This window comes from Enoplosus armatus, chromosome 19 (genome assembly GCF_043641665.1).
Source record: "Enoplosus armatus isolate fEnoArm2 chromosome 19, fEnoArm2.hap1, whole genome shotgun sequence".
Lineage (NCBI taxonomy): Eukaryota > Metazoa > Chordata > Actinopteri > Centrarchiformes > Enoplosidae > Enoplosus > Enoplosus armatus.
Window position 1 is genome coordinate 17,417,424 of NC_092198.1, and position 27,790 is coordinate 17,445,213.

Below are 27,790 nucleotides of genomic sequence, written 5' to 3' on the forward strand. Positions count from 1 at the left end.
AAAACATTACTCTTCTAACACTGCTTTGACTCAGATCAGTAAACAGTCACGTTAATCATTAAAGAAAAGAATCGTTAGTTGCAGCCCTAATTATTTAGGCGTTACAGTGTCATAAAATAGAGACAATTCCTATCACTATTTCCCTTAGCCTTAATTTAAAGATAAAAAACAGAGAAAAGCAGTAAATCCTCGAGCTGGATAAGCTAGATCCCCAAATGTTGGCTTCCTTCTGGTCATCGACTAAACGATTAATCAACTAATTGTCACTGTCAATCATATAGCAAGCGAAGTTGAGCAAAAGATGATTAGATAAGAACTGCGTAGTTCTTTATTTGTGTCTTCTTTCAACAAGTGGACATCAATCTAACTTGATATTTGAGCATTCCTCATATTTCCAATTATGTAAGCAGCACATATGGATCTCCTGATCCAGGCAATCCTACAACTTCCATCTCTTTTATGTGGAGGTAGACAGAAACAGGAATGTGGGCAGGTGTCTTTGATAAAAATGTAAAATCCTACAAAAGCCTTGATAGACAGAGACGGAGTGATGTCTACCAACTCCCTCTGGGTGTCTCAGACAGACCTGAGTCATGCTGTAGTCCTCCAAGGCAGCTCCTCAAGGGGATTCTCTGTTTTACTTTTTGACTGAGCACTTGGCTTTCGGCCACCTGGCTGAGGACTCGCAATGCAATTTGTCATTTTTCTTTTGACTGATTTGTGGTACAAGCCTCTTTGATGTGAGGGCCGTTGTTTAGAGCGCGTTGTCCTCATGGGATCGTCGCGATGTTCTGCAGAACTTTCTTCTGGGTTTTGAGTACAATGCGTGTGCCAGTTTCTCTCTCAAAGCATCTCAGCGCTTTCATTGTATATGTGTGTGTGTGTGTGTGTGTGTGTGTGTGAAAAGAGAGAGCTCTCAATGGCTACATGGACTCAAGAGTGCTGTATTTGTGTCAGGACTCCCACTCGCACTGAAAAAACAACAAAAAGCGGAGATGAACAGTGTGTTTTTTTTACCACAAAAGGCTGCGGTGTCAGATGAGACGAGGACAGTGCTTTTCTCCCTCTCACAGTTTGTGCTTCCACCACACAAATGTGACTCAGCGAGCGGGTGAATTCACACCAACACAAAATGCCTCAAACCCCCCCTCGCCTCTCTCCCTCTCTCAGGCTCTGGCAAGCAGAGGGGATCCTGAAGGGGAGGCCTGTGTGTGTGTGTGTGTGTGTGTCCATTATCAAGGCAAACCATCTCCGCTCGGTGCTGAGTGCTTCTCCAAGGTGTACAGTACAGCCAGGCAGGCCGGACAGAGAAAGGGCTCCATTCTTCTTGCCCCTCCTGACTCACGGCAAAAGTGCAGCGCTACCTCGATCTCTGGTTTCTGTGGTCCTTTTGTCTCGCGCCACCGATCGAGGACACAAAATGGGTCTGGAGGGAACCCAACACCGCGCCCTCACGTTTCTCATCGCCCCTGTGGAAGCTACAGTCACAGGAATGAAAAACCTGAAGCCGTTTACATGAAGAGAAACTAATAAAAGCTATTTTATTAGCATTTTTTTTACACCTGACCATGCATGCGACGAATTTCGTTTTCTCCGTGCCTTTTCAACTCTTATATCCATCACCTTTAACCTGATATTAGCTACAGTGCTACCATCTCCCCGTAACCTTTAAAGAGGTATTTCCCACTCACACTTGAAACTGTCCCAGGTGGGCTGCCCAGTAAAGCAATGCCGCTGACCCAGTAATGTGAGCAGAGTGCCTTCCTCTGAGTAGCTCTGCCCTGCAAGCACCGGAGCTGAATATTACAGAGGCCAATCACAGCGGAGGCTCGTAAGTGGAGCTTTTCGGTAAAGGAATGTTGCCGGTAAACACAGATTTGCCATCAGATATGTGTGCTACCAAATCTGACCTTCACTATCAAAGGGATACAGTACCTTGGCGTAGCTGAAAGGATTAGTGTGTATCTGTATATGTGCACGTGTGACTTGTGTGTTTGTAATTGTACTTCCATCATAATATGTGATTGACACTGATTATATCATTTGCTATGAATATTGTTGTATTTACTGCTTAGTGCTTTAAGATACAGTCATATACCCATTTTTCACAAGTACCTCAAAGGACTATGCATACCTTCCTGCATTTCATACAATATATCATCTTATGCTGCTGTGTTAAAACAACTACTTCTGTCTTCAGCAACAATAAATGTCCCTTGAGAAAAGCAGTTAACTTCTAGTGGACAAGTGAAGACTGTGGTTGTTCTGGGCGGCTGAATGGAAAAAAGCATGCAAGCACAGTCAAATAATAAACTAATAAACAGACAAAATTCTTTCATTTCAATCATGGCGGATGATACGTGTACAAATATGAGTACTGCATTGATAGTGTCTGGACTTGATGGCTCCATAAAAGCATGTCTCAGTTCTGTGTTTTTCCCCCAGTGATGCCCACTGACATATTGGCACCCACTTGTCAGTCGGCCTCATTTTGAGGGAGTTTTTTCCTCATCGACTTTCCCCACTTCCAACTGTCGCACAGCCTGGCACAGGCCCATGGGAGTTATTTTGCAACCTGAGTGGAAACCTGTTGCCCACATTAGTCACTTCTGCAAACCTTGTCATAGCATCAGCAGGAGCTTGAGACTGGAGGTTTGCCCTCTGAGCTCTCCGTTTCGTCTTGGTTTGCTCTTTCCTGGCTCAGCTTTGCCCGACAGCAGAGGAAAACAGACTCAAGCCAAACTTTTATCTCTTGTCTTGAAAAGGCGGCATTTCAAGCATGGGTAAGGATGTGCAATCAGAAACTGTATGTCGATCTACATGCAAGTATGTAATCTGTGAAAAGAAAGCCACTTACCGAAACGTGATTGACAAATTATCTCAAGAAGTGCAGAAGAGACCACAGTAAGGGTCCAGGATCATGGATTTCCTCAAAATTTAAGAAAGGTTTTAAGAATTGTATACAAATGTATGATGTGTATGATGTAATCTCTGTCTCTCACGCAATGCCGACCTGTAGGGAAGTTCAGTGTCTATGTGGAAACCTGTCTGCCACAGCTATCTCTAATATTTCACGCCTCTGTGTGGAGAGCGAGGGTGGACGATTTGTGGTCAACAACACAGAGTATACTTGACTTCCTCCCGGTAGTCGTTCATTGCGTTGAGTGTTCAAACAGAAGACAAGTTTTAAGGGCAAACTCTGTGTCCTGAAGCCAACTTTTGAGCTGCATGTGTTCACAAGCCTTGATGCTCAGCACTGAGCTCATATCTCCAAATCCAGTATGAACTGACAGTGTTTGAAGATTGATCAAGCGCTGAGTAACAACAGCAAAAGATAAGCGGTTCAATAATATTGCAATATTATTATGTTTATCAATCAATTTGGTGAAGAGTGTGCCACGATGCTTTAAGCTAAATGCCAATGTCAGCATGCTAATATGCTCACACATGACAATGCTAACATGCTGATGTTAGTGTGACATCTTAGCATGCTAGCACGTACAGCTGATGGGAATGTTATTAGTTTAAAGATATTTGATCATAAAATGAGTTAAGGCATCACCAAAGTGGTACAGTTAACCTTTTAGGGGACATCAATACCAAATGTTATGGCAGTCCATCCAACAGTTGTTGAACAAAATTCAATAGTTGTTGAGATATTTCCAACTGGACCAAAGTGGTACACTGACTGATCGACCCACTGAACGCCAGCGTGGCTAAAAATGCGACTCATTGTAGGGTTTCGCTAAACTGGTGAAAAAAAGAAAACATCTGAAATGGGATACTTTCAGTATAGCTAAGGATTCACTTGGTCTTACACATTTATGTTGGGCCGATTCGATTCTTTTGGTTTGTTTGGTGGCCATGCCCATGAGTGTACTGTATCATTGTATTACAGCTGGTCCTCTAGGTGTTATGGCCGTTAGAGCCTGTGATTCTACAGTGATGTTGATGTGACACTGATACAGATAGTAGAGGCATACTGTATGGGCACACACTGTCTTTGCTGTGGCAGAGATCCTGTGTGTTTGAAGCCGAGTGTGTAACTCGACACAAGGCCAAGGCCAGAAGGAATTACAGACCATCGGATGAACAGAAGCTGCAGAAGAGTAGCAGGGCGTGCTCCCTTCAGGAAATTAAAAGCCATTGCTTCTTCCTTCAGTCTCCCCATCCTCTCTCATCTGCTGCCAGCTCAGTTAATGAATAGCACACTAATAGTGTCTGGGGTCTTTCTTTTCTGCTGTTGTCTGCATAGGACATTCACCCTCATACTCATCATATCATTTACATTATGATGAGTCGATTTTCTTTTGAAGTATAGCGACAGAAATACTGATACGTTTCATCAGAGATCCCAAATTCTGGAAACCAAAAGGGACGCAAACCTCCTTGTATTTCAACACACAGAGGTCAGCAACTATAACTCTTTAGGTTAGGTTACAGTTTTTGGTGTTAAAAGTTAGGACACATCTGGACAATTTTAAATGCCTAAATATCAAATGAGACCTTAAAGTCCCAGTCAGCAGTTAGGGAGGGATTGAAAGCAAATTCTTCAGATTTGATTTGATAGAGGACTGGTGGTCCAAACACACACATCCTGCTATAATATTGCTTTGCTAGCTACTACCCCAACAGCCAAGTGCAGTTTTATTTGATGAGAGGGGTTAGCAAGTTGTGCCAAATCCCATTTGATTTGAAAAATGTATGTCAGTGCATCCGGACTTCAAGATAAGTCATCAGATTTTGTGTCATATATACATACAACAAAAGATAACTGAACAATTAACAGGAGGAACACAGGATTATAACTTCATGAATGTATTTTTTATTATGTCAAAATAATGTCAAAACATGCATGATGATTTTTGAAACTTGACAAAGCGAGTTAGGAAAGAATGTCAAATAATGAGTTAAAGGAAAGAAAAGGAGGCAGTGAACCTTCATTGGATGCAGGGTGTTCTCCATGGAAACCTGCATGACTGCTCTCTTGCGTATAGTTTTATGTTTTAACATTTTTAATAACAAGCCACACATGAAAAAGAGATTCTATCTCGCTGTGGTTAACCTGGATAGTGGAAGACTTGCATATTAAAGTCAAGGAGAGCGTGTGCTTGGTATTTCCACACTGCAGAGTAAAAACAGGCATTTGGCGTTCGTCTCAAAGCAATAAAACAGGGAACAAGAACAAATTTCATCCATGATGGAATTCTTGTCACACACTCGGTGTTGCCAACGTGGTTCTCTTTGGGTTGTTTTGGAACATTAATCTTTTCACTATTCAAACACTTGTTCCGCCTCACTTGTGTCCAGAAGAAGAGGAAAAACAAACAGGAGTAACGCACAAAGGACACACCGAGCAGATGTGACTGATACAGCAAACATGTACGACATGTCTCGGTCAAAACCTCATATAATGTCGGTGATTAGATTCTCATACCAGACACTTGAAAATTATCAACATTTTTTCACCTCAGTGTGTTTAAATTGTGAAGTTGCTTTTCATAACCTGTCCATGTAATTGTCCTGGAGGCATGCCAACATGAAAGCAAGGATTCATGACATCCTCAAAATGAGGAGATGGGTTTTTTTTCTTTTTACCTATCGCTATGCGTCAAAGGTGATAAAGGTCTCCTTTTTCCATAAAAATATTCCCTGCCTGTTTGAGTTCGCCAGGTGCAGCTAGCTCAGGGGACAGAGGTCACAGCACATCCTTGTCAGGAATCGCATTGCGACTGCCAACAATCACAGGAACCATATTGTTCTCTATGGGGAATTATTTTATGAGAGCTTACAGAAGGGACTTATGTGATTATATCGCAGTTATGTCACTAAGTCTGACATAATCAGAAGGACTTTGTTTCACTGATGCCATGATTAATGTAAAACTCTTTAAACTGGCCTAGTTGTGGTTTGAGGGTGTCGTGGGGCCTTGGGTTTGAAAAACACCCCGTTCATGAAAGTCTTTGTTATTAAAGAAAGGGCCCCAATGTGTGCCATTATATACTGACCACAGTGTCCAGCTGTTTGACACTTTGCCACTCGCACTGACGCACTCGCCACAGTTCAGTAGTGGAAACCAGGTCAGTGTGACAACTTCTAAGCCTCGAAGAACTATATAAATTAATAATAAATGAATAAAATGATCAATAAATAGTTATTTTCCAGATCCAGAAGGTACCTAACACATAAAATACAGCTCTTATCGGCCCAAATCACAAGGTAGGGCTGGCTGTAGCACCAAAGCATGTACACTTCTCTACCCTTTTTCTAATTAAACTTGATTCATCTTTTATAGTGAATTAAATATTGAAGTCATTCATCAACATTTTCTGGTTCCAGCGTCTGAAATGTGAGGATTTGCTGCTCTTCTCTCTTTTACATCGTCATGGGTGATTCAGTTACCTTTGTGTGTTGTGCTGTTGATTGTCACCGTAAAAATGCGATTGATGGAAAGAAGTGCAGCCATAAGCGAAACACAAAAAGCAGTACGAGAGGATGTAGCAAGTGGGACTGACCAATATCAGATCTTTTGCCTCTTAGCTCCTACAGTCTGGTTTCTACATATGGATGCTGCAACCATTTGAAGCCTCCAATATGCAGAGATCTCTAGTAAGAGCAAAGCCAAGCATGTGTGAAACCAGAGATCACAGATGACTCAAGATGTTACATAACTGCTGATTTTAACAATACTGGTACCTGCAGCTGCTTTTTCTTAGAAACAGAGCAGGTGTCACTGACCAACTAATACTATAATAGAGAGAAAATGCCTCGACTAAACCTCATCCCAGACTTATTTTCACCAAGTCTTTGTTGTTCCTGAAAATGTTATTTTATTCTTTTTTGGGTCTGAAATACTGTATGCACAGGTGGCGTCCTACAGCTCCTGTGCTTATAGACGTGCATGGTGGGTAAATGCCGCAGTATTCAGTGGGGGGTCCTCCATCTTAACATAACACTTCAACACCTCAATACACAGCAGCATGAAGCACAAAGGTGTTGAGTGACAGACTAGAGGAGGAGGAGGGAGGCCAGATCAAATATAGCGTTTTAGGTTTGAAGTTTGAGGTTTGGGGCCAGTTGTGGCAGCGGGTTCTGCAGATGGAGCACAGTCTCTCCACCTCCCTGGGTGGATAACAGGAGCTAAATAAAGCCGTTGTAACTCCAGGGTGGATGGCCTTTGTTCCATTCATCAGCACTTTGCATTAGTCACTACACTTCAAGGCAAATGTTTATATCCTTTTACTGCAAAAGGTGCTTTTTGCAGACCCATTAAAGGTGCTGGAGGTAATTGGGTGGGTCTTTTTCAGCTTCGGTCTGTCATTATTTGAGGAGTGTGTGTGGCACGTAATCATGGTCACGACCGGAAGGTTGCCAGTTTGAAGTGCGGGTCTTGCTGGGAAAACCTAAGAGTGGGCAACAAGACGTGCTGTGGTTTCCGTAAATATTCACCATCAAGGTGTCTTGCCTCTAACTCTAATTAGGATAAAGCTTGTAATACCAGAATAATTGTACATCACTGTGCCTGTATAAGATACCTGCAGTGTGTGCAACATGTGTCGTCCCATTGAAATTGAGCCCTCAATTTAGAGCTCAAACAATGAGTATTACTCGATTAGCCGATAGACAGAAAATTAATCTGCAACTGTTTTGATAATCAGTTTATTGTTGTTGCTTTTCTTTGTAATATATGATTGTAAACTATAGACTTTTGGGGTTTTGGGATTATGAGTTGTCCAACAATCTATTTGAATATGTCACCTTAGGTGATTGGGAAATTGTGATAGGTGTTTTACACTATTTTCTGAAATTTTACAGACAAAAACTGATTGAATGATTTCAGAAAACTATCAGCTAATTATGACAACAATGATAATAACAATCGCTAGTTGCAGCCTTACAATATCCCATTGTGCCTGCTTAGATATGGGCTGAAAAGTGAGATATCTGAATTGAAGGTTTAACAGAGGACAAAATTCATGCACAAAAAATAGTCCGTGCACGAAGCAAGCTTTCTTTAAACCTGTGGGGATTCTCAATATGGCAACACACACACACACACTCACATCCTGACATGCAGCCTGAAAAGGGTCTGAGAGTAAACATTTGGGTGTTTGTAGACAGCTGGCAGAGACGTGTGAGAACTGCAGCTGCTATTAAGATGTCTAGCCTTTGGTGTTGCCACATTGTAATAAACCATTATACCTCATGCCGGGCTGTCATCATTAATAAGAATGAGTTTATAATTGACTTCCTGGATTAAAAAAAATCATAATGTAGCCCGTAATTGTCTATTTGCTTCTCTCCTTTTCGATTGTTCCAGGATAACAGTGAGTCATGCTATACTCAGTTCATAAAAAGCTCTTACTGAACATGTCTAAACACACTTGGTCTGGTAGGTTTTCCCTCAGTAAAAAGCCCTGGCACACAGAAAAATGTTGTTTTTTTTAGAATAAACTGAAGAAGGGCTTGGTTTTTTGCATGAGCAGAGATGTAGCCACCATGGCTAACCAGACAAAGACAGTCCCTGAAACTCAAGCATCAACAGAACGTCTATGTTAGAAGGCTGTTTGACCTGTTTGACCAGAGATTAGGGGTCATCATAAGTCCACTCGGTTCCTAGTATCCGAATCGGGCCTTCTCCTACTTTTGTTCAGTTTACTTGGGTTGGGTAGAATCCTGTTGTATTGCCATGGGTCTCAGGAAAGTGTTAACTGTGAAGTACAGGGAAAAAATGACATGTATTGCTACTCTTTTGGACCCTGCTGCTTGTTAATTGGTGGCACATCAGGCTGTTGCCAGTTTTGGTGTTCTCTCTCTGTTTTGCATCTGTTCCATTTGACCGCCTTTTTGATTAGGTCTTTGAGTTTGTTTGGATCAAGTCTCCTTTTGGGGGGAAAATATACTCTTTGCGTGCCTGGCTTAGGAGGGTTTTCCACAGGTCTGTTTCAGACCCATGAAGACCTCAACCAGTGATGTGTAGGACATTCAGTGCAGAAACATCACAACAGTGACTGCTCTAACACTAAAGATGGAGACAAAAACAACATTGCAGTCAACAATTACAATTAAATAGCAACAAAATGTTACAGATCAGCACTCACAGGAAATTGTGAATGCACACAATAGATGTGAGGAGAGTGAACAAAACAAAATAACACTAACACCCTAAAAGCTGCACACTAAATTCTTATGATGAACTTATGACGTTCAAATTTTGCTGAGACTTGTCAGAGTGGTGTTGATACACTATAGTGATATATGAGGTCATGGTTTGTGGTCTTGCTGTGTTTTTACCTGCTGTTTTGTCCACCAGTGTATTTTTCTTTGCGTCAGCCAGCCAGCCAGCCAATGTCAAGGTTTGTGTCGGCCTAATATTTACTCTCCATGCTGTTTAACCTTCTCCAGAGGTCAGTGCAGATCACAGAGAGGTCAGGCAGATCAAGCTGTGGAGCAGACGTCTGTGTCACATTCCTCATGTGGCCTTTATCACTGAGGCGATGTGTGCCTCTCTGCAGAGAGAAAAGGCCTGTAGTGCAACTCTGTTCGTGCCTTTGGGGAACTGGGCAATCGTTTTGACTTTGACTGTTGAGCTTCAGGGCTACAGCAGACCTAATTAAAGCTGGTTGTCTTTGTGATGTGTTCTGGTTGGAGGAGGCCTACAGTAAGTCTGGTCTGAATAATCCACCAGTTTGTTTAATGTAAATCATATTTACACGTCATCTAAACAAGATCTAGACTTAAACCTGGAAAAATGGTAAAATAGCTCCAATCTGACAAACAAAAGCACAGACATGCTTGAGAATTTTAACAACTATTTATTGTCTTGAAGTATGTAACAAAATAATCGCTATGAATAAAAACAGCATTTTTGCTTTGTACAACTAAGAAAATGTTTACAGACAAGCAAAACTAATTGTACAAAAATAATGGTAACATTGATACACAATAACAAAGAAGGTAAAAACGATAAAGAACAGAACATCCTCACGTCAGTGTGCAAACCGTTTATACAGATGGACATGAGCCCTTTGGTAAGGCAACAAATCCTGATAAATTATTTAAATAGCATTTATCTACACACACATACACACACACACACACACACACACACACACACAAATCAACCTTTCACAAACAGCTAAGACAAAACAGAACAATAATTTATCTGCTAAAAACAGCAATGGACATACATGATAAAGCAAAATTATTTATAAAAAAGAAATCTCCCATTTTACCGTCATTCTCACCGGGGTAGGTCACGGGATTGGGAGCTTGTGTTTTTAGATATGAAATGTCAAACTATTTACAGCTTATGCTACAGTAGCACTAAGATGTCCATCATTTCAAATGTATATGAAAAAGTACTTAGGTTGTGTTTTTGTTTGATCAAATTATACAACAGCAATGAGGTAATATTTGTACATCAAAGATTTCCTTTGTTTTTCATCTCTCTCTCTGAAGAAAAGGCACACAAGTCACATACACTTCATGCTAAATAGCCCTACCTGAAGAATACCTAATTCACTTTGTCCAGCGGGAGATGATAGACACTGACAAGAGCATGCATCCTGCATCTGTCACTTGACTGTACCTGATTTGGGGTCAGTTTTCACTGTGATATTGGATGGATTTTTTCTTTTTCAAAGCATTCAAATTTCCTTTGCTGCCTACATTGTAGGCAAGAGTCAATAAATTACATGTATTTACACAATTCAAAATTGAAATCCTCAAAAGCTGAGGGAGATAAATCTCTTCATTGACCAAGGTTTTGATTGTAAGATGGGGAGTATTTTGGAGGCAATACTAGCTTTGAGATCACTGGCTCTAAAATATAATCCTCATATTTTTTCTTACTGGTTAGATGTGGGAAGGTCGTCACTTCCATCTCACCCTGAGAGTTGTTTAGTTAACCAGACAACATCAACAAAGCCCATGATGTTCAAAAGAACTTGTAAGTTCAAAAGATAGTTAACCTAAATGTGATTTTGCGTTTCTCTTCTACATAGTTCTTCTCTACAAAGTTTCTTAGGTAGATGGATAAAAGCACTTTCTTGTTCCATTCATGGCCAGTCTTCCACATACAGTACATGCATGAACGCAAACATCCACAACGTAATGTTCGCCTTATTACTAACTTGCTCCACTCCCAACAGTTGTCTTAAGTCACAAGCTCTCAACAACAAAGATTCCTAAATAAATTACTGCTGTCTTCATCCTTTGAGTCCTCAAAAGTTGTATCATTCAAAATCTACATCCTGGCAGATCTGGTAAAGCAGAGGGAATATTTCATCAGTTTTTTCTTTGGGATGTCCATCCAGAAGGCAAAGTAGAAAGGCACACAGGCTGAAGAAGTGAGATAAAAAGAGAGAGAGAGATGTAAAGGCTTGGAAGTGCATAGTTGTCTATGGGGAGCCGTTCCCGCACAGAGATGAATGAGGTCTTTCAGAGAGCGAGAAAGCAGGCAGAACTGGGATAGAAGGTGTTTGTGTCCTACTGGCAAAGCTAGAGGGCTTGTGTTTTTCCCCCCCAGATCTCCCTGCTCTCGAGGATGCTAAGGCTGGAGGAGAAGGGGCTCTCTGATCCTCAACTGGCAGTCAACAGGTTGGTGCTCTGCCCGAACCAGCTTCAAGCTACCCTGAGGCTGACCACATGCCCTTCCCCACCGTCCGAGTGTGCGTGCCGCAGAAGAAAGAGTTGCGGAGATAAATCGGTCCCTGGACTTTGCATCAGAATACATAAGTTCATACTTTATACAAAAAAGGTGCATTCCTCAGAGCTTCCTGCGCCGTGCATTTAGGTATCTGTTAAAAGAAAGAGACAAAATAAAAAGGAGTTGGTTATGGCCTCTATTGGGACATCGGTTTTAAGAGCAGAACATCAATTGCTTTCTGGGAAGCTGCTTTTCAATCACATTTTAGTTGATTTTGAAGTCCTTACCTCTGCATTCATACTTGAGGTCTGAGAAGTATACCATCTCTTGTGAGAAGACAAAAAGACCTAGCCTGCCGCCTGCATATGTCTTGTCGTAGATGCTGCCAGAATCTGCCATGATCTTCTTGCCCTCGTACATCACAACTCTGTGGGAAAAATGAAAGTTGGTGAGGTCCTAAGCTTCGGATTTCTATGTGATGTAATTTCGATTTCAATGTGGAATAATTCATATCCTCTGCACACCTAATAAGTCCTGTTCTCGGTCTGTGGATCAAATGCCATCTGTAGGCAGTGAAGTCTTTCCATCCGACATTCTTAGGATCATGCCAGAGAGTGCGGACCTTAAGCAGGGGGAAATAAACAGTCATTGGTTTATCATTTTTACACTATTCTTATATTGAAATCATCCACTGGAGAATAAAACCTCCAAAAGTCCATCAAATTTCTTACCTGTCCTGGGGTATTCCCTGTGTGCCAGAGGGCATTCCTGAGGTGCTCTCCTGGGCCAGTGGTGGAGTTAACCACTTTAATGGACAGGCCAGAGTAGCCCTGGGCCTTGGTGGGTTTATTCGACCAGTACGTCTGAGTAATCTGCTTCCACATCACCACATAGAATCTGGAACTGGACTGGTAGCCGAACACAAAGCCGGCGTAATCATCATCCCTCTCTGTGTTGATGAAGAAAGTCCCACTGAAGTCCACTGAATTGAACTCATGGTAACCTGAAGGAAAAATGCAAGTTAGAGGCCAGAATTTCAACTGAATAGCAACTTAATGCACTCAGATATGAATGTATGCTCTATGGGTGAAATTGTGTACATTTTGTATACAATCACAACATATTCTTTTTACTTACCGACAGCAATGCCAGGGTCGCAGTTGACAGTCTGAACCAGCTCTTTGCCCTGATGGCGAACGACCCAGTTAGGATCAATCTGCGAGGTGCCTTTGGGGTCCAGAGGAACCATCTGAAACTTGCGGAAATCTGTCTCGCTAATGTCAAAGTTCTCAGGACACACGTCGTAGATGTCAGGCACGTTGTCTTGGTCAAAGTCGTCTTTGCAAGCATCTCCACGACCATCACCTGTAAAATATCCGTTAGATGTTCTTTAATAATAATACAGCGTTTCGAAGATCTTTAGACATGCTGTGACCATTTAGGAACACCTGCGTCCTTTAGGGTTGAAACATGGCCCATTTTGCTCACCATCAGAGTCCAGTTGGTCAGGGTTGAAGGCCAGTCTGCAGTTGTCCTTGTCATCAGGGATGCCATCATTGTCATCATCATGGTCACAGGCGTCTCCCTTGCCATCCTTGTCATGGTCAGCCTGGTTGGCGTTGGGGATGTATGGACAGTTGTCCAGGTTGTTCTGGTGTCCGTCTTCATCAATGTCTTGGTTGCTGTCACACTTGTCTCCCACACGGTCATCATCTGAATCCACCTGCAATGGTACAACGTTTTGATGTCAGAATTATTACTTAATGTATGGCTTAAGGGGCCAACGAAGTATTAGCATGTGATTACATTCCACAGTGTTTCCTGCTACCATTGTTCTTTCATCTCCTCTCCTCTCTTGCTTTCATTAAGGACTTTCTTTAGGCTGAAATCCCTCTGCTTCTGTAAAGCTGCCAAGCTCAATTTGTCAAAAGATCTGTCAGCAGTTTTCAGCGACTGAAAATCAAACCTACTCCAATTTGCTTGTTGAGCACCTCCAGCATCTGTAGTGAAGGGCGAAGTCATGCTAGTCCTACTTGGCAGGACTAGACACACCCTGCGGCACTAAGAAAGAATATGGACTAAGGGCATAATGGAAGGAGATGGAGGTGGGAGCAGTGCTGTGTAGAATCAAAAACTCTACTGTCAAAGATCTGAAGAAGACCACAACTTTTAAAGAGATTTTTGTACAGTTTTTGCTGTCTTTGGAACTGCAAGTAACATTACTGCGTCCATGTCTGGACTTGTCTCTTTTGGCCTTTAATTGCAGCATGCAATTCACTCTTTAAAGACCAGATTTAGATTTAGACTCACCCCTCCTTCCCCCATCCTTTTTCTCAGTTCAACACATTCCTATTTCTCAGTGTAGCATGGCACAGGTGGACTGAGCAGGCCCGTGGTGCGCAGACAGGGCATGAACACAGCCCAGGGCCAGCCCATTCCTCACTAATATCCAGCCGAGGGCCTCTTCCCTCACATTAGCCAGCTAACGTCAATGGGCTATTGAAAAGACCCCTTGCCCCCCACCACGCCTTATTGAACTGATGTGCCCTTGAGCTGCATACAGGATTTACTCCACCTTTACATGGCGTGATAAAGCTTAGACAGCTACACAGGGCTAATCACTGAGGCTCTGTCTCAATTGAAAGACAGATATATGCTGAGCTATAGAGAAAGGCAGGGAGATGAATGTGGATTATTGTTGGCGGGTGAGGTGGAAGGAAATGGGGAAGGGTGATGTGTATGTGTGTGTGTCCACACACCTGATCAGGATTATGTTCCAGAGGGCAATTGTCGCACATGTCTCCCACTCCGTCCAGATCTGTGTCTCTCTGGTCAACATTGTACACATAGGGGCAGTTGTCCTTCTCATTCAGTATGCCTGGGGAGTGAATGGAAACATATGATATGATAAGCCAGTACATAAGTACAAAAAGCATGACCTCACTTCAGCACAGACATAAAGATGCAGATTTCCAGAGGGTCGTTTTTACTAAAGCTTCCAGTCCTCACCATCTCCATCGATGTCCACAGCACAGGCATCTCCCTCTCCATTGTTGTCTGTGTCCGTTTGGTCTGGGTTACTATTGTAGGGACAGTTGTCACAGCGGTCTCCCACGTCATCGCGGTCATAGTCATACTGCCTGGGGTTGTACACGAATGGACAATTGTCCTGTTTTAAAGAGCAGAGAGAAAGACAAAGGGGAAGAAAGAGTTGAGGATAGGTTTTCTGGTGCAGTGCTTGTCATTTGCCATCTGAGCGGATCTATTTACAGGGAGGGAGTGATGTGGGATGAAAAGGTGCTTTATTTTTAGGTACTGTCCCAAATCTAATGTCGGGATTAACAAACACAGTGCAGCTCCTTCAGAGCTGTACCTCAGTGTTGGAATTTGAGGTTTTGGCTCAGGTCAGGGAGAAACATTGCTGCGCCTCCACCTCCCCTTCCCCCTCTCCACCTGCCTTCTTATTAGACAGCATGAATGATGAATGCAAAAATCACAGAACACACACACACTCCCTTGTCCACTGTTATGTCCCTGTCTGGAGAGTTTCACTTACCCTATCATCAGGAATTCCATCATTGTCATCATCACTGTCACAAGCATCTCCAATGCCGTCCTTATCGTAATCTTCCTGCCCAGAGTTTGGGAGGTTGGGACAGTTGTCCTGAATAACAGATAACAGTTAGACAGTCAGAGATGATAACAAACACAAGTAATTTGAATTGAACAGTAATTTCTCATGGGACTTTGCTTCACTGAACGTATTAGACCCTTGCTTCTTCACAACTATGTACCTTTTTGCAGTGGTAGGTGGCGTTCTCCACACAAACCAAGTCAGCGTTGGGCCATCCATCCAGATCTGTGTCCTCTCCACAGATATGGCCGTTGCCAGCATAGCCAGGCTTGCACTCGCAGCGGTACATGGGATCAGCAAAGTGTCCGAGGTAGTTACAGCGGGCGTTTTTGTTGCAGTCATGGCTTCCATCAAGGCAGGGATTACGGGGCGTGCACACCTGGAAAGTGAAGAAGGGAGGCATAGTTTGAATAATCAGTGATCAGGCTGGCTGTGCATAGTCCAAATTCATAACATTCTGTTCTTGGAGAAGGCAGATATTCATCATTAATCAATAACAGAGCATGGTCCTGCCCTGGAGACGCAAGTGTACCTTACACCAACTATTCCTGTTATCGGTATTTATCATTTATCAATTCGTATCTCTTTTTGTCAGAGCATTTGCTTTTGCTGTTCTCTGATTGGCTTCTTAACACAAAGACAAGACTGTACTTGCCTGTTTCTTAGCAGCAGCCTGCTCCACACCTCTTCCGAACGGCTGGGGTCCTGAGTAGCGAGGAGGGCAGGGCAGACAGTTGTAGCCAGGATCAGTGTTCTCACAGCGGTGCACACCGTTAAACTCAAAGCAAGCATCTGGGACCTCTTTGCACTGTTTTTAGGACGAAAAGAACAACCATTGAGATCGTTAAGCTGGGGGCTTGGTAGATGTTTCAACAGGCATCAAACGATGATGGCAAAATACAAATACAAGGTCTAAGGAATGTTTACCTCATCAAGGTCTTTACACTTGATACCATTGCCAGTGTAGCCAGCTGGGCACTTTCCACACTTCCAGGAACCATCAGGGAAACTGGTGCACTTGGCTCCAGCAAAGCAGGGGTTAGACAGGCACCCATCTGAAAAGAGCAATGTTGGCTCATTATCAAGACATCAACTGCAACGTCAAAGGTGTCATTCAGATGTAACCTTTTTTTAATCAGGTAAATCCTCTTCCTGCAATGATCTCATTGTGAAAGGAGATCTCACTATATTAAAATATAACTAAATTATTAAAAGTTACAATAGAAAAACATGCCAAAAAAGTAAAAACATCATGTTTAAAATAATACTGATACATGATACTGATTGTAGATTAGATTGTAGAAGCTCTGTAAGTGTGATTGCCTCACCAATTGGGCAGGCTTTCTTGTTGCACGTCTGCTTGTCTTTGGCATCACCAACACACTCTTTGCCACCGTATTTTGGTGCAGGATCGTTACACAGGCGTTTACGAGTCTGGGAACCATTTCCACAGGTGAGAGTGCAGGTATCCCATGGTGACCAGGGTCCCCAGTTGCCATTGACTAGGAGGGACAAGAAGAAAACATGATCAATTTCTATCCCTGCTGTACACAACTCACAAATGCAACCAGGCGGCAAATATCAGATGGTGGGACTTACTGGGGCATGGAGACTTCTGACACTTCTCGGTTTGCCGGCCCTGTCCCTCACAGTCCTTGCCTCCAAACTGAGGGGTGGGGGAGTTGCAGAGGCGGATACGGGTGATGACACCAGCACCACAGGTGACGGAGCAGGATGACCAGGGTGACCAATGGCTCCAGCTGCCGTCCTGCTTGACTGAAGACCGCAAAAAAAGGTCAGAGGTCAGTTATCAGGAAGCAGAGCGTTGGATCACTGTGGCAGTATATCACACATTATGACACATGGATTATGACTACTAGTAAAATCATAGATAACTTCATGTAAATCAGGCTGGCTGGGTTAGGGTTAGGGCTACTTATTTGTGTTTGATGGGTGAGAGTGTGTTATGTTAACTCACAGCGCTTGTCACACTCTTGGAGGTAGCAGTCGCGGGTCTGCACAGAGGTGCCCTCACAGTTGTTATTGATACGGTCGCAAGAGCGCCCACGCTGCTGGATGCCCCGCCCACAGGACACGGAACAATGGGTCCATTCAGACCACTGCGACCAGCCGTCCTCTGCATAGTCGCTCGCTGAGCAGGAGGGAGAGGTAGAGAATATGAGAGAGAGCTGAAGAGGGAGACAATAAAAGAGCTATTCCAGCGAGGCAGCACCCCCTCACAAACACCCCCAAGCCTAAATGAGGAGGGAAAGCTCTTAAAGCGGAGGGCTAATAGTGTGGATTTAGCTGGGACAGAGAGAAGGCCGTCTGTTGAGAGGGAGGGAGACTAACATACTGAGAGAAGCTGGAGAAACAGAAAGGCCCACTGTCCTCAGGATACATAGGGATGCCCCATTGGCTTATGTTTTTCTAAAGAGGAAACAGATTTTGCAAACATGGTGCTGGGTGTGTAATGACTTCACCAAGTGGCTGAGGTCTGGATGAATGCGGCTCCCCCTGTTTATTTAGGTTTTAGGGAAGCATTGCAGCCAAGCCTGCATAGGTATGAAGAACATGTCACTTCAGCTCATGTAGAAGATGGCTTCACTAAACAGCCAACCAATTTTCCATCCCGCTTTAACCAATTTGGCAAATTACAGCCATTTCAACTTGAAGATTCAAAGATGTTTTGGAGCACAAAGCGCCAATGTTCCAAACACATAAGCACCCTTTCATTTACTAGGATGTTATTGCAGTTAAATCACCTCTAAAGTTAACATTTCTCTTGAATAGAAACCTTTACATCTAGGGAAATATTTGTGGCTTTTTGTTTTATATGGCAAATAGCATAGAAACGGCTCTTTCAGTGAATGGGGCAGTGTCTGAATGCTCCGTCTGTTAGTTAAAACATACACATCTTACGGGGGCCATATATACAGTAGCTTATAGTGCAGGTTTACATTATTATAATTACAGCGTACTTTCCTATAGCTATGTAGATTCTAACAATGAGTCGGGCTTTATAAAACAGAAATGCTTACGTGTTCCACAGCGTGGGCAGCACTCTCCATCAGGAACAGTAGCATTAGCACAGGGGATCAGGGGGCAGGAGATCTTGCGGCACACAGTAGCAGAGTTCTGCACAAGCACACAGATCAGATGTATGGTTAAACATATGCTCGAATATATGAATATCACCCAAATGTTGCTGCAATTTTCTTCCAAATTACGTCCAGGTGCTGGGTTAAATCCCCATTTCCAAATGGGATTGAGACACAACAGAACTGTTGTTGAGTTGATTGTTGTGTAAACTATTTAAATGAGTGCCAGTTGCAGGGTAATTTTGTTCTCCAAGTCTTAGTCCATGTCCGTGCAACCAACTCATTATATTCTCTGCTTAACATCTGAATTTGCACAGATTAACATGCCAGAAAAAACAAAAAGCACAATTCTGGCAAAAACTAAAAAGCAAAATTCTGGCTGAGAACGGAGACCCCTGCAGACAACCACCTGCCCACTGGGTCAGGGGAGGGTGGGAATGAGGCCAAAGTCCTAATAATGGAAGTTGGTTTCACTGTGAAGCTGGACTGGGCACTGAGCCCCAAACAAGTAAAGCCAGTCTGCCAGCACAACCTGTGTGGGTGCACTGTGAATGACTGAGGGATAACAACTGCCTCTAACTATGCATGCTAATGCTCGCCCTCCTGGATCTGATCACTGACAGGGAAGAAAAGGGGAAATAGGGACAACTAGTGTATCAATAGAACAGGAAATCAGGAAATACAGCCATCTGTGAAATGCAGGAATCTATTCCACTTGTCAGAGCCAAGGTCTTGTTCTTAATTATGGGCAACGCACCACTTCTTCGTCTGGTGAAGTCCCTCTAGGCCACGCTCGAGTTGAACTTCTGACAACAGACCTCTCATTACAACAGTAAAGGCTGTTGGCCTTCTGCCAGCCCTTCACACTACTAATTACTGACCAGATCAGTTGAGTGGTGGTTAAGTGTGTGTGTGTGTGTGTGTGTGTGTGTGTGTGTGCGCCTCAGTGTGAGTGCAAACAAGTCAGATCATAGAGTGCATCCCATTCGCGCGTGTGTCGAGGCACTTGAGGTCTCACCTGACAAGTGCACTCGGTGCAGTCATCGACGGTCCACTCGTCTCGGTTCTTGTGCACAATGCCGTTGTGGATGCAGACACCGTTGTGAATGCCAATTCGGTTCTTAATCAGCTTGTTCTCATCCGTCTGGGAGGGAAAAGAAACAGACAAAACATCCCAATTAGTTGTTACCTTGGCAAAAACGACTTTTCCTGGGGTCCTTATGAAAATGTAGTCAAGATGTGTTTAAACTTACACCACATTCAGTAAATAAAACTGTAAAAAGAATGAGTTTAGTGTTGCTTATGTGCTTACACCCAGGTTATAGTTAAAAGAGGGGGATGTGCACAAGGTATTCAAGTTCATTGTTAATCCAAACAAGTAAAACATATGATGTACAGAGAAAACATGTTTAATTAAATCGGTTCGGAAACAGATAGGAAAGTAGTAGCTATGGATAATTAATAATAATGTCTTTTTTGCAGCTATATTTATGCATATTTCAGTATCGGTGCAGGCCATCAGGCCATCACTGAATAGAAAATCAGATTCCGGAGCTTTATTCACTGCAAAATGCATAATGCCTCAACAGGCTGCCTTGCTTTCTAAGCACTCAAATTATCCCTAACCACATTTGATAAATACGCTTTTACAAACATGTTAGCATTACCACATTACTTAACTGAATATGCAATATGTGTCTAGTGTTATTTTGCTGGACAACTGCACACAGGGGGTGATGGTAACCCAGAGACACATCTAAAAAACACATAAAGGCAGACGGCAGCTGACAGGCCGGTCTGGTGGGTTTCCTCCTTACCAGCTGGCGGAGTTCATTGGACAGCTCCTTGACCACCACACCAAGGCTCCTCAGCTCCTTAAACATGCTGACCAGGTCATCACAGGAGAAGCCACACACCATCTGCAGGTCTTCACCAGGGCAAAAATACAAGGGTGGGGGGGGGGGGAAGACACATTCTCATTCTTAGTCTATTAGACTCCAGTAGTAGACAGACATGAGCCAGTATAACAGGGTACAATGGGAGGTCCCATGCAGTAGTGTTTACCTTTGGTCTTATGTCCAGTGTACTCTGTTCTGATGGCCGAGGAGCCGTTGAGGTTCTCCAGCATCATGCCGTCAGTCCTCATGGCTGAAAGAAGAACAGCAGCATAAATCAGATCCCATGTCTGCACACTCATCGTTATGGTTGATTTATTAATGAGGAAGGGTATTGTTCTCAAAGTGTTACACATCCCACACTGCTATGAAATCATTATGACAAGCATTAAGTTTATACTGCAGAGCCCAGAGGACATACTTTGAGACCACAGTGGCCTGAGATATTTGTAAACTGGCATTCCTGTGTGACAAGTGGTGAACAGCTTCCCGGGGGAGGGTTTATGTAGAAATCAGCGAGGGAATTAAGTAAATAGACATTTCTTTGATAAGGACTCAGCAGTATGTGACGCAGATGAGTGACGAGTAAACACACAAGATGTCTGATCACTCACAGCTCTGGCACCCTTTGTTGCGGAGGATGGCATCCAGTGTTGTTCCGAACACAAACCGCACGTTTTGTAGGACCCCCTGCAAGAATCAAAGTTCAGTTTAGGCTACAATCCGCTACAGCAGCACAGCAGCTCGTCACTGCATCACACTAAACGCATTAAAACAATCTTTCAGTCCCGTCATGTGTGCGCTTTTACGCATTCGGACACCATTGCACATTAACGTTTTAAACCAAAGTTAGCTGACGACATTAAAAAGAGACGTGACTGAATTGCCTCGGTGAAACAAGGCATCAGTCTCCCGCCTCGTCCTGTGCTCTCACCATGAACCTGTCCTTCACGGCTCCCTTGCCAATCCTGAGCTGCGCGCTGGCGGGGGTGTCCAGCGTCAGGATGCTCTGGATGGGCGCATCCAACTCGGCGGTGTTCACCTCGTCGCATCCCGCGTACAGCTGCGCCTGGTCCTCCTGCACGAACAGCGTGATATTCTCCCATTCGCTCGTAGCCAGGTCCACATCTTCAATGGAAACCACCTGCTGCTTGTTCTCGGTGGAGAAGACAATGTCCAAGGTGTTCGCCTTGCCGTTGGAGACGATCTCAAACACGGGTCCGGAGCCGTCCCGCTTCTCCACGGTCAGGAGGCTTCCCCGGGTCCGTCTGGACTGCTTGAAGTTGAGCAGGAGGAGGAATCCCCTCTCGGCGTGGATGGAATCTATCAGGTCCCTAAAGGAGCTCTCGGGGACCGGGGGGATCAGGTCCGGGTTGAGGATCTTGTAGGCGGGGCTGTACGGGTCGTCTCCTTTCACCAGGGAGACCCCGTGGTTCTTCTTGGGGACTTGGACCAGATCAAACAAGTCATACACGCTATTGTCGTCTCGGCTCTCTGCGGGCGAATAACAATCAGCAGTCAGTCTTTGTCTGGCAGTGCACTGGACTTCTGTTCAGTTCCAACACTCTGCGGACCTTTTAAAGCCCCACCAGACTCCCATAGTAAACAAACAAATAATAACTCCACTTAAGTCTGAAAAAGGAAGCTAAGAGAGGAGAAGTTGCACCACGTCAGTCAAACTCACCTGCGACTCGCGCACTCTCACAGGTCCAAAGCATCAATAGCAAAAATATCCCTGTCAACTTCATGGTGAAGCACCAACCTGCTGCCTGCGACAGATCAGGACAACACGCTCAAAAACCGAAGCATTTGTAACTTTAATGTCACAGAAAGTCAGTGTGCAACAGGTTGAAAACATAAAAACAAAATCAAAAAATCATTTCTACCGGTGCAGCTGCAGATAGAGACTCACATTCAGGATATTATATTATGTATTTACTCACCTGCTTGACGAAAACAGCAGAACAGATGTAATAAAATCCCGCAAAAATATGTAGCAATCCAGAAATAATCCTCAAGAATGAATTTACGGGTGAATTATTATTAAAATGAAAGAAGTTCCACCGTGAAAAGAAGAGAAATGATACAAATCTTTTTTTTTTTGTTGTTGTTGTTTTTTTTTGTTGTTTTTTTTTCCTGATTGAAAACTTGTCCTTGCTGCCGCTAAAAGACTCCCTTTTAAGCCGAGGGGGACAAAGTGCTATTTAAATAGTTTGATGCCATTCCTAAGAAGTGGCCTCGTCCAATCACGGTGAGGGGAGAAAAAGGGACGAGCTTATCCTCAGAGAGAGAGAGAGAGAGAGAGAGAGAGAGGACCAGCTTCAGTGTGTTGCACTCCGACTTTTAATGGACCAGTGTTTCCTCTCACAGCGTCCATCCATCAGTCCTCAGAAGCATTTTCCATCTCTGAACGTTGCTGTAATATTCTTATGATACTCTGCTGCTATGCAAAGTGAGAAATATCACAAAAAGACAGCCCTCCTGTGCTGAGGAGTGAGATTTTTTTCACTGTATGATGTTATTTCAGAGCCCCTATGGTATCAGTAGCATAATGCACAACTTATTTTAGGTCTACATTTTTTCAGTGCTCATATGCTGTTTTAGCTTCTTTCATATGATGCTACTTTATGTCTAAAATGTTCCACTAAGAGACGCTGTATCAGCTCTATGTATAGTTTACAGTTTTGTTATGTATCCTTAAATATACTACAGAGTTACTCCTCCTCCTTATTGTTTAGGATGTTTAGGAAAAACAGCATGATTTCATGTCATATATCAGGTCTGAACAGTGGGGAGTTTCAGCGTTATCCTCAGCAGGCTGCAGTTCCAGATGCGACCGCTAGGAGCCGACAGGAGTTCACTGGAGAGGTGCCTGGGGGCAGTTGGAGGTGGTGCTGCTGCAGCGCACCTGAACTGACACTCAGATTTTCACTGTTTTTGTACAAAAGAATAAAGTGTTCCAACTGCTGGTAATGTATTCCAGCATCCTATTTTAAGTCCTCGAAAACAGCGAAAGCATTATTCCTGATTATGTGTCACTCCATTTCTGCCAAAGATGAAGAACAGGTTAGGGGAAGAAGAAAAAAAGATATATGCAAAATTATTTTCAGCAGGATCAGAAAACTGAAGCATATGGCATTGCAATAAAAATTTATCATTAATGAATAACTGTATGCTACCAAAAGTTCAGGTGGCATACAGATGCCTGCTGAGAAATGTCACACATGTATCAAGCAGGATTCTCATCAGTTAAAAACACACCAGCGTTAATCAGTGATTAAGCAGTGCAACTCTTCCTTAGTCATGAGATGATTAGCAACTTTGACTTAGTTTGTTGTTGTCAAATTGAATGTGGCAGGATCATCTCAACCAAACACTCCAATCTAAACTGTTTATACTGAATTAGAAAATCCCTGTTTATAGTTTATAGGGAGAATTTCCTTCTTATTTACCAGATGGTGACATGATTGAAATCGCTGAATCACAGATGTGATTCCAGTGTATTTCTCTGTAGTGCAGTGCACCTCCTCTGAAGCGGTGGAAAAACACCGGTCTGTCACGATATCAAGCTTTCAGTCATCGTAGTTCTTATTTGTTTTCTTGTACATACAGCGTCTGTGGACACAGTGCGATGTCTCATCCCTTCATCTCCCAGGGTCACAATATTTCCCATTTAGAAAAGAGACATAACAAAGAATGAGCATGAGTCGGGGGCAAATGTTACAGGAAGTGTCCGCTCTCCTCTGCTGTGTTTTGGCTACCTGGTGACGGTAGACAGGTCCACCTCTGACAGATCAGTAATCATACCTTTTGCCGTTCATGGGCGCAAGAGAAACTCGAGCTCTTCTGGCAGAACGTAGCAGTGTAAGTTATCTACTTGATGCAGTGGACACATGTAATGCGACAGGTTTCAGAGCCATGAGTTTAACAGACATGTGTACTGGTGTGTCCCCGTGATAGTTTAGCCGTCTGGGGATGGAGGCTGTACCCTGAGGGGTCCTGAGGTCACAGCTGAGCCGACTCTTCTGGTGCCTGTGAGTCTCTGTCTCAGATCCAGACTCTTGATGGAGGCTGCAGGTGGCTTGTTGCAGCCTGTGGAGGACACGCTGTCGATGCCTCAGGTGCCAGCACAGTTGTCTACAGTGTAATATGGAAATGTGTACAGTCTGGGAAGGCGTTAACTTGAGCGAGCAAACGGGCCGACTCATGCTTGAGTGATGCACAATTTGGGAGCTTGTTTAAGCTCATTAAAGACTCGTGTTAGTGTTGTGTTGTTTGGTAAGCTCAGCCTGAGAAGAAGAAGAAAGCACATGTGCAGAAAAGAAAATGGGCTGCTGCTTTTGGCGGGAGAAAATATAAATAGAATGATCAAAGGAACATTTGTTCGAATACACACATTCACTAAAGACTGTTGCTGTTTAGATGTGAGCATGTACGGTAAACAGGCACCACATATCTTCCATCTTTGCATTTCTTTCCTGCTTTTGCTCCATGGCCCAAAGGAGTAGAAGAGGAGAAGAGTGGAGAAAGGAGGAAATGAGAGAAAAGAGAAAAATGGAGAAGGGAGGAAAGGAGAGGAGAAGAGGAGCAAGGAGAGGACATTGGAAACAAGAACAAACAAGAAAAGGAGTTGAGACACAAAGAAGAAACAAGTAACAAGGAAAGGAGATATGAGGAAAGGAGAAAAGGGGAAAGGAAATGAAGGAGAGGAGGAACAAGGAAGAAGAGGAGAAAGAAGGAGTGGAGAAAGAAAGGAAAGAAATGGAGCAATGGGGAGAGAAAAGAAGAGGAGAATAAATGAGGAATAAGGAAATGAAGGAGGAACAAGCAAAGTAGAGAAGAATTGAGGAGAAGAGGGGCGAAACAAGGAAAGGAGAGGAGTAATGAAAAGAGGAGGAAAAAGGAGAGGAAATTGGAAACAAGAAGAAGAGAGGACAAATGAGAGGAGAGGAGAAGAAAGACAAGCAGAGGAGAAACAAGGCGAGGAGAGACAAGGAAAGGACAGGAGAATAGAGATGAAGAGATTTCAAACAAGAAAAAGAGTGGAGAGACAAAGAGAGGTACAAAGGAAGGAAGAGGAAAGGAGGAATTAGGAGAGGAGAAACAAGGAAAGGAAATGAGGAGAGGAGGAACAAGGAAATAATGTGAGAAACAAGAAAAAGGATAAACAAAAAGCGGAGAAATACAGCATATGATCAGCTGCCGTAGCACTGTGTTCAGATGAGTAATATGACAAAACTTTCCATAACCCTCCTGACCTTCCGTCTGTCCTCCTGTTGCTGAGCCTCAGCGTTAGGACAGGTCCCAACCCAGACCTGCTCGGGGGCTCTCTCGTAATGCAGCGTCAGAAAGCTGATGATTCAAGGGGTTGGGGATGAGAGGTGATGACATGTTTTATGTTTTATTGTCGGCGTTAACAGAAAGATGCCCTAATCACGTGTCAAAGTCAGATTTCCTGTCATCCGGCGGCCTTGATGAAGTCTTGAAGTTGCGTCACACTGTAAAAACACAAATGTCGAATGTTTGACCATGTCACGGTTAGCTTGAAAAGTGTTTTGTTCAAGATGACAGGAAATGACAGGTGATAGACTCACTGTTATAACTAATATTGTACATGAATAGCAAGCTGATGGTGCGGCCGTTTGCCTTCCTATCCACAGGGGTCGCTCAGCTGTGGCAATAACGTTCTCGTTCATAATTTTACTAGCAAGGACTGAATGACATCACATTTCAGTAAGTTGGAGGTCTTCATTTTTTTCCCTGGACTCTCACGTCTACCCCTTGTGATGTCTAAATGCTAAAGTTATTCCCATGCCCATTCTTGCAGTGACTGCTAAGAAGATGACATGTCAGCAGATCCAATATGGCATGAACCCTGAACCCTGCTCCAACATCACCAAGCCAACAGGAAAACAATTTCCTTTTTGCCTGAAGTAAAAGTTTATCTGGTCCAGAAATTATATTTGTTGAGGGGCACTTTTTTAAGTTTCAGTAGAACTTCTTTATTAAGCCAAAACGCAAAACATTTGGTGTGTAATGTTAGCATTTGCTGTTTTTCTCAGTTTAATATGATTGTAAAATTGACCATCTTTGGATTTTGTGCCGTTCGTCTGGCAAAAGAAGCGATTTGAAGATGTCGTTTTGTAAAATGTTTAAAACCCAAAATAATACTTTCCACATGAACGTGGACGCGAGGATCCACTTGACATAGATTTGATCATCTACCCATCAGTGAGGGTCGAATACACCCACGTATTCTGCTTTTCCTTGTTTCATATCATTGTATCTTTGGGTTTTGGGCTTCTTGAAAAGAAAACTAAACAGTGGAAAAACACACCACATGGTGTAATTATAAGGGGCATCTTTTGTTTACTATTCTCTGACGTTCTACAGACGTAACAGTCAATCAATGAATCAGAAAAATAATTGGCAGGTAAATTGATGGTGAAAGTATCTATTATTTGTGGAGTGATCCGACACATGGAGCTGTACTCAGGTGCTGAAGTGTGTTGTTCAGCTGGGCGAGACTCTGCTTGTGGTCACACACTCCCGTGGGAGATTACTGGTGTTATTGCTGCATGCACAACACCCAGACAGACAGACAGATAGACACTCACACACACACACACACACACACACGCACGCACACACACACACACACCAACCCCCTCTGCTTCTTTACGGCAATTAACCAGCACAAAGCACACAAACACAGAGCATCAATGGTCAGTTTATGCCTGTATACGTTCACTAAAAAACCTTGCTCTTATTTAAATGAATGGCTGGTTCTAATGTATGTTACTTTTTGGTTGAAAACACTGAACGTTTTGGTTTTATAATTCTGAACAATGAAGTGACCGTTAGCACTCTCGGTCCATATCGGACAGATGCAATTAGATCTGATGCATTCTTGAGCTCAAAATCCATTTTCCAGTGATGGCGACCCACCGATGACCACCTGAGCGCCCCCCCCCCCCCCCCCCCCCCACTCCCACTGATTCCTAATAAACTACTCATTGGAGTGTTCACCCGTGACATTACTGCGCCCACGCCAGGACCATTAGCTGGGTCCTGCGCACGGGAAGAGACATTGGTTGCCACAGGCTCAGCCACTCTGTGATTTCTAAATATCTAATAGTGTCTAGGAATGTACATTTGATCCAGTTCCATCTCCAGCCTATTAGGAGGTCACGGTGTGCCAGCTTCTTTTCATGGGCGTCCATGGACAATGTAATTTGCATTCCAGAGCTCAGCGGGTTGGGGGAAAAAGACGTTTGGGTGTTCTGAATCATCTGATATAATTGCTGCTGAGAGCGTAACTGCCGATTCTATTTAATTCTAATGGGGTCTACAGTGAAATGTTTTCCCCAAATTTGGCGAATTAATACAGAGGCCTGGCTTGACCATTAGCAATGACGCAGCTGTTAACCAGCTGTTTACTGCAAAAAAAAAAAAGTGGCTGCAGTGTGGGAATGAAAACCTTTTAATCAGTCTGCTTGTCATTTGGCTT

At 43.4% G+C, this 27,790-nt stretch overlaps 1 protein-coding gene across 1 annotated transcript; it reads right to left on the reverse strand.

Annotated features, from left to right (window-relative positions):
- Positions 1–9,827: 9,827 nt before the first annotated feature.
- thbs1b (thrombospondin 1b) lies at positions 9,828–22,327 on the reverse strand. The gene is made up of 23 exons (XM_070925329.1): positions 22,224–22,327; positions 21,965–22,049; positions 21,215–21,774; positions 20,895–20,970; positions 20,450–20,533; positions 20,203–20,312; positions 19,404–19,529; positions 18,326–18,422; positions 17,263–17,436; positions 16,884–17,060; positions 16,613–16,786; positions 16,212–16,339; positions 15,940–16,092; positions 15,445–15,663; positions 15,207–15,314; positions 14,660–14,819; positions 14,410–14,528; positions 13,139–13,373; positions 12,788–13,015; positions 12,382–12,653; positions 12,175–12,272; positions 11,938–12,077; positions 9,828–11,801 (listed from the first exon to the last, which is right to left on the reverse strand). The coding sequence occupies exons 2-23, from the start codon at positions 22,026–22,028 to the stop codon at positions 11,794–11,796; spliced, it is 3,510 nt and encodes a 1,169-aa protein (XP_070781430.1). The 5' UTR covers positions 22,029–22,049; positions 22,224–22,327; the 3' UTR covers positions 9,828–11,793.
- Between the last annotated feature and the right edge of the window lie 5,463 nt (positions 22,328–27,790).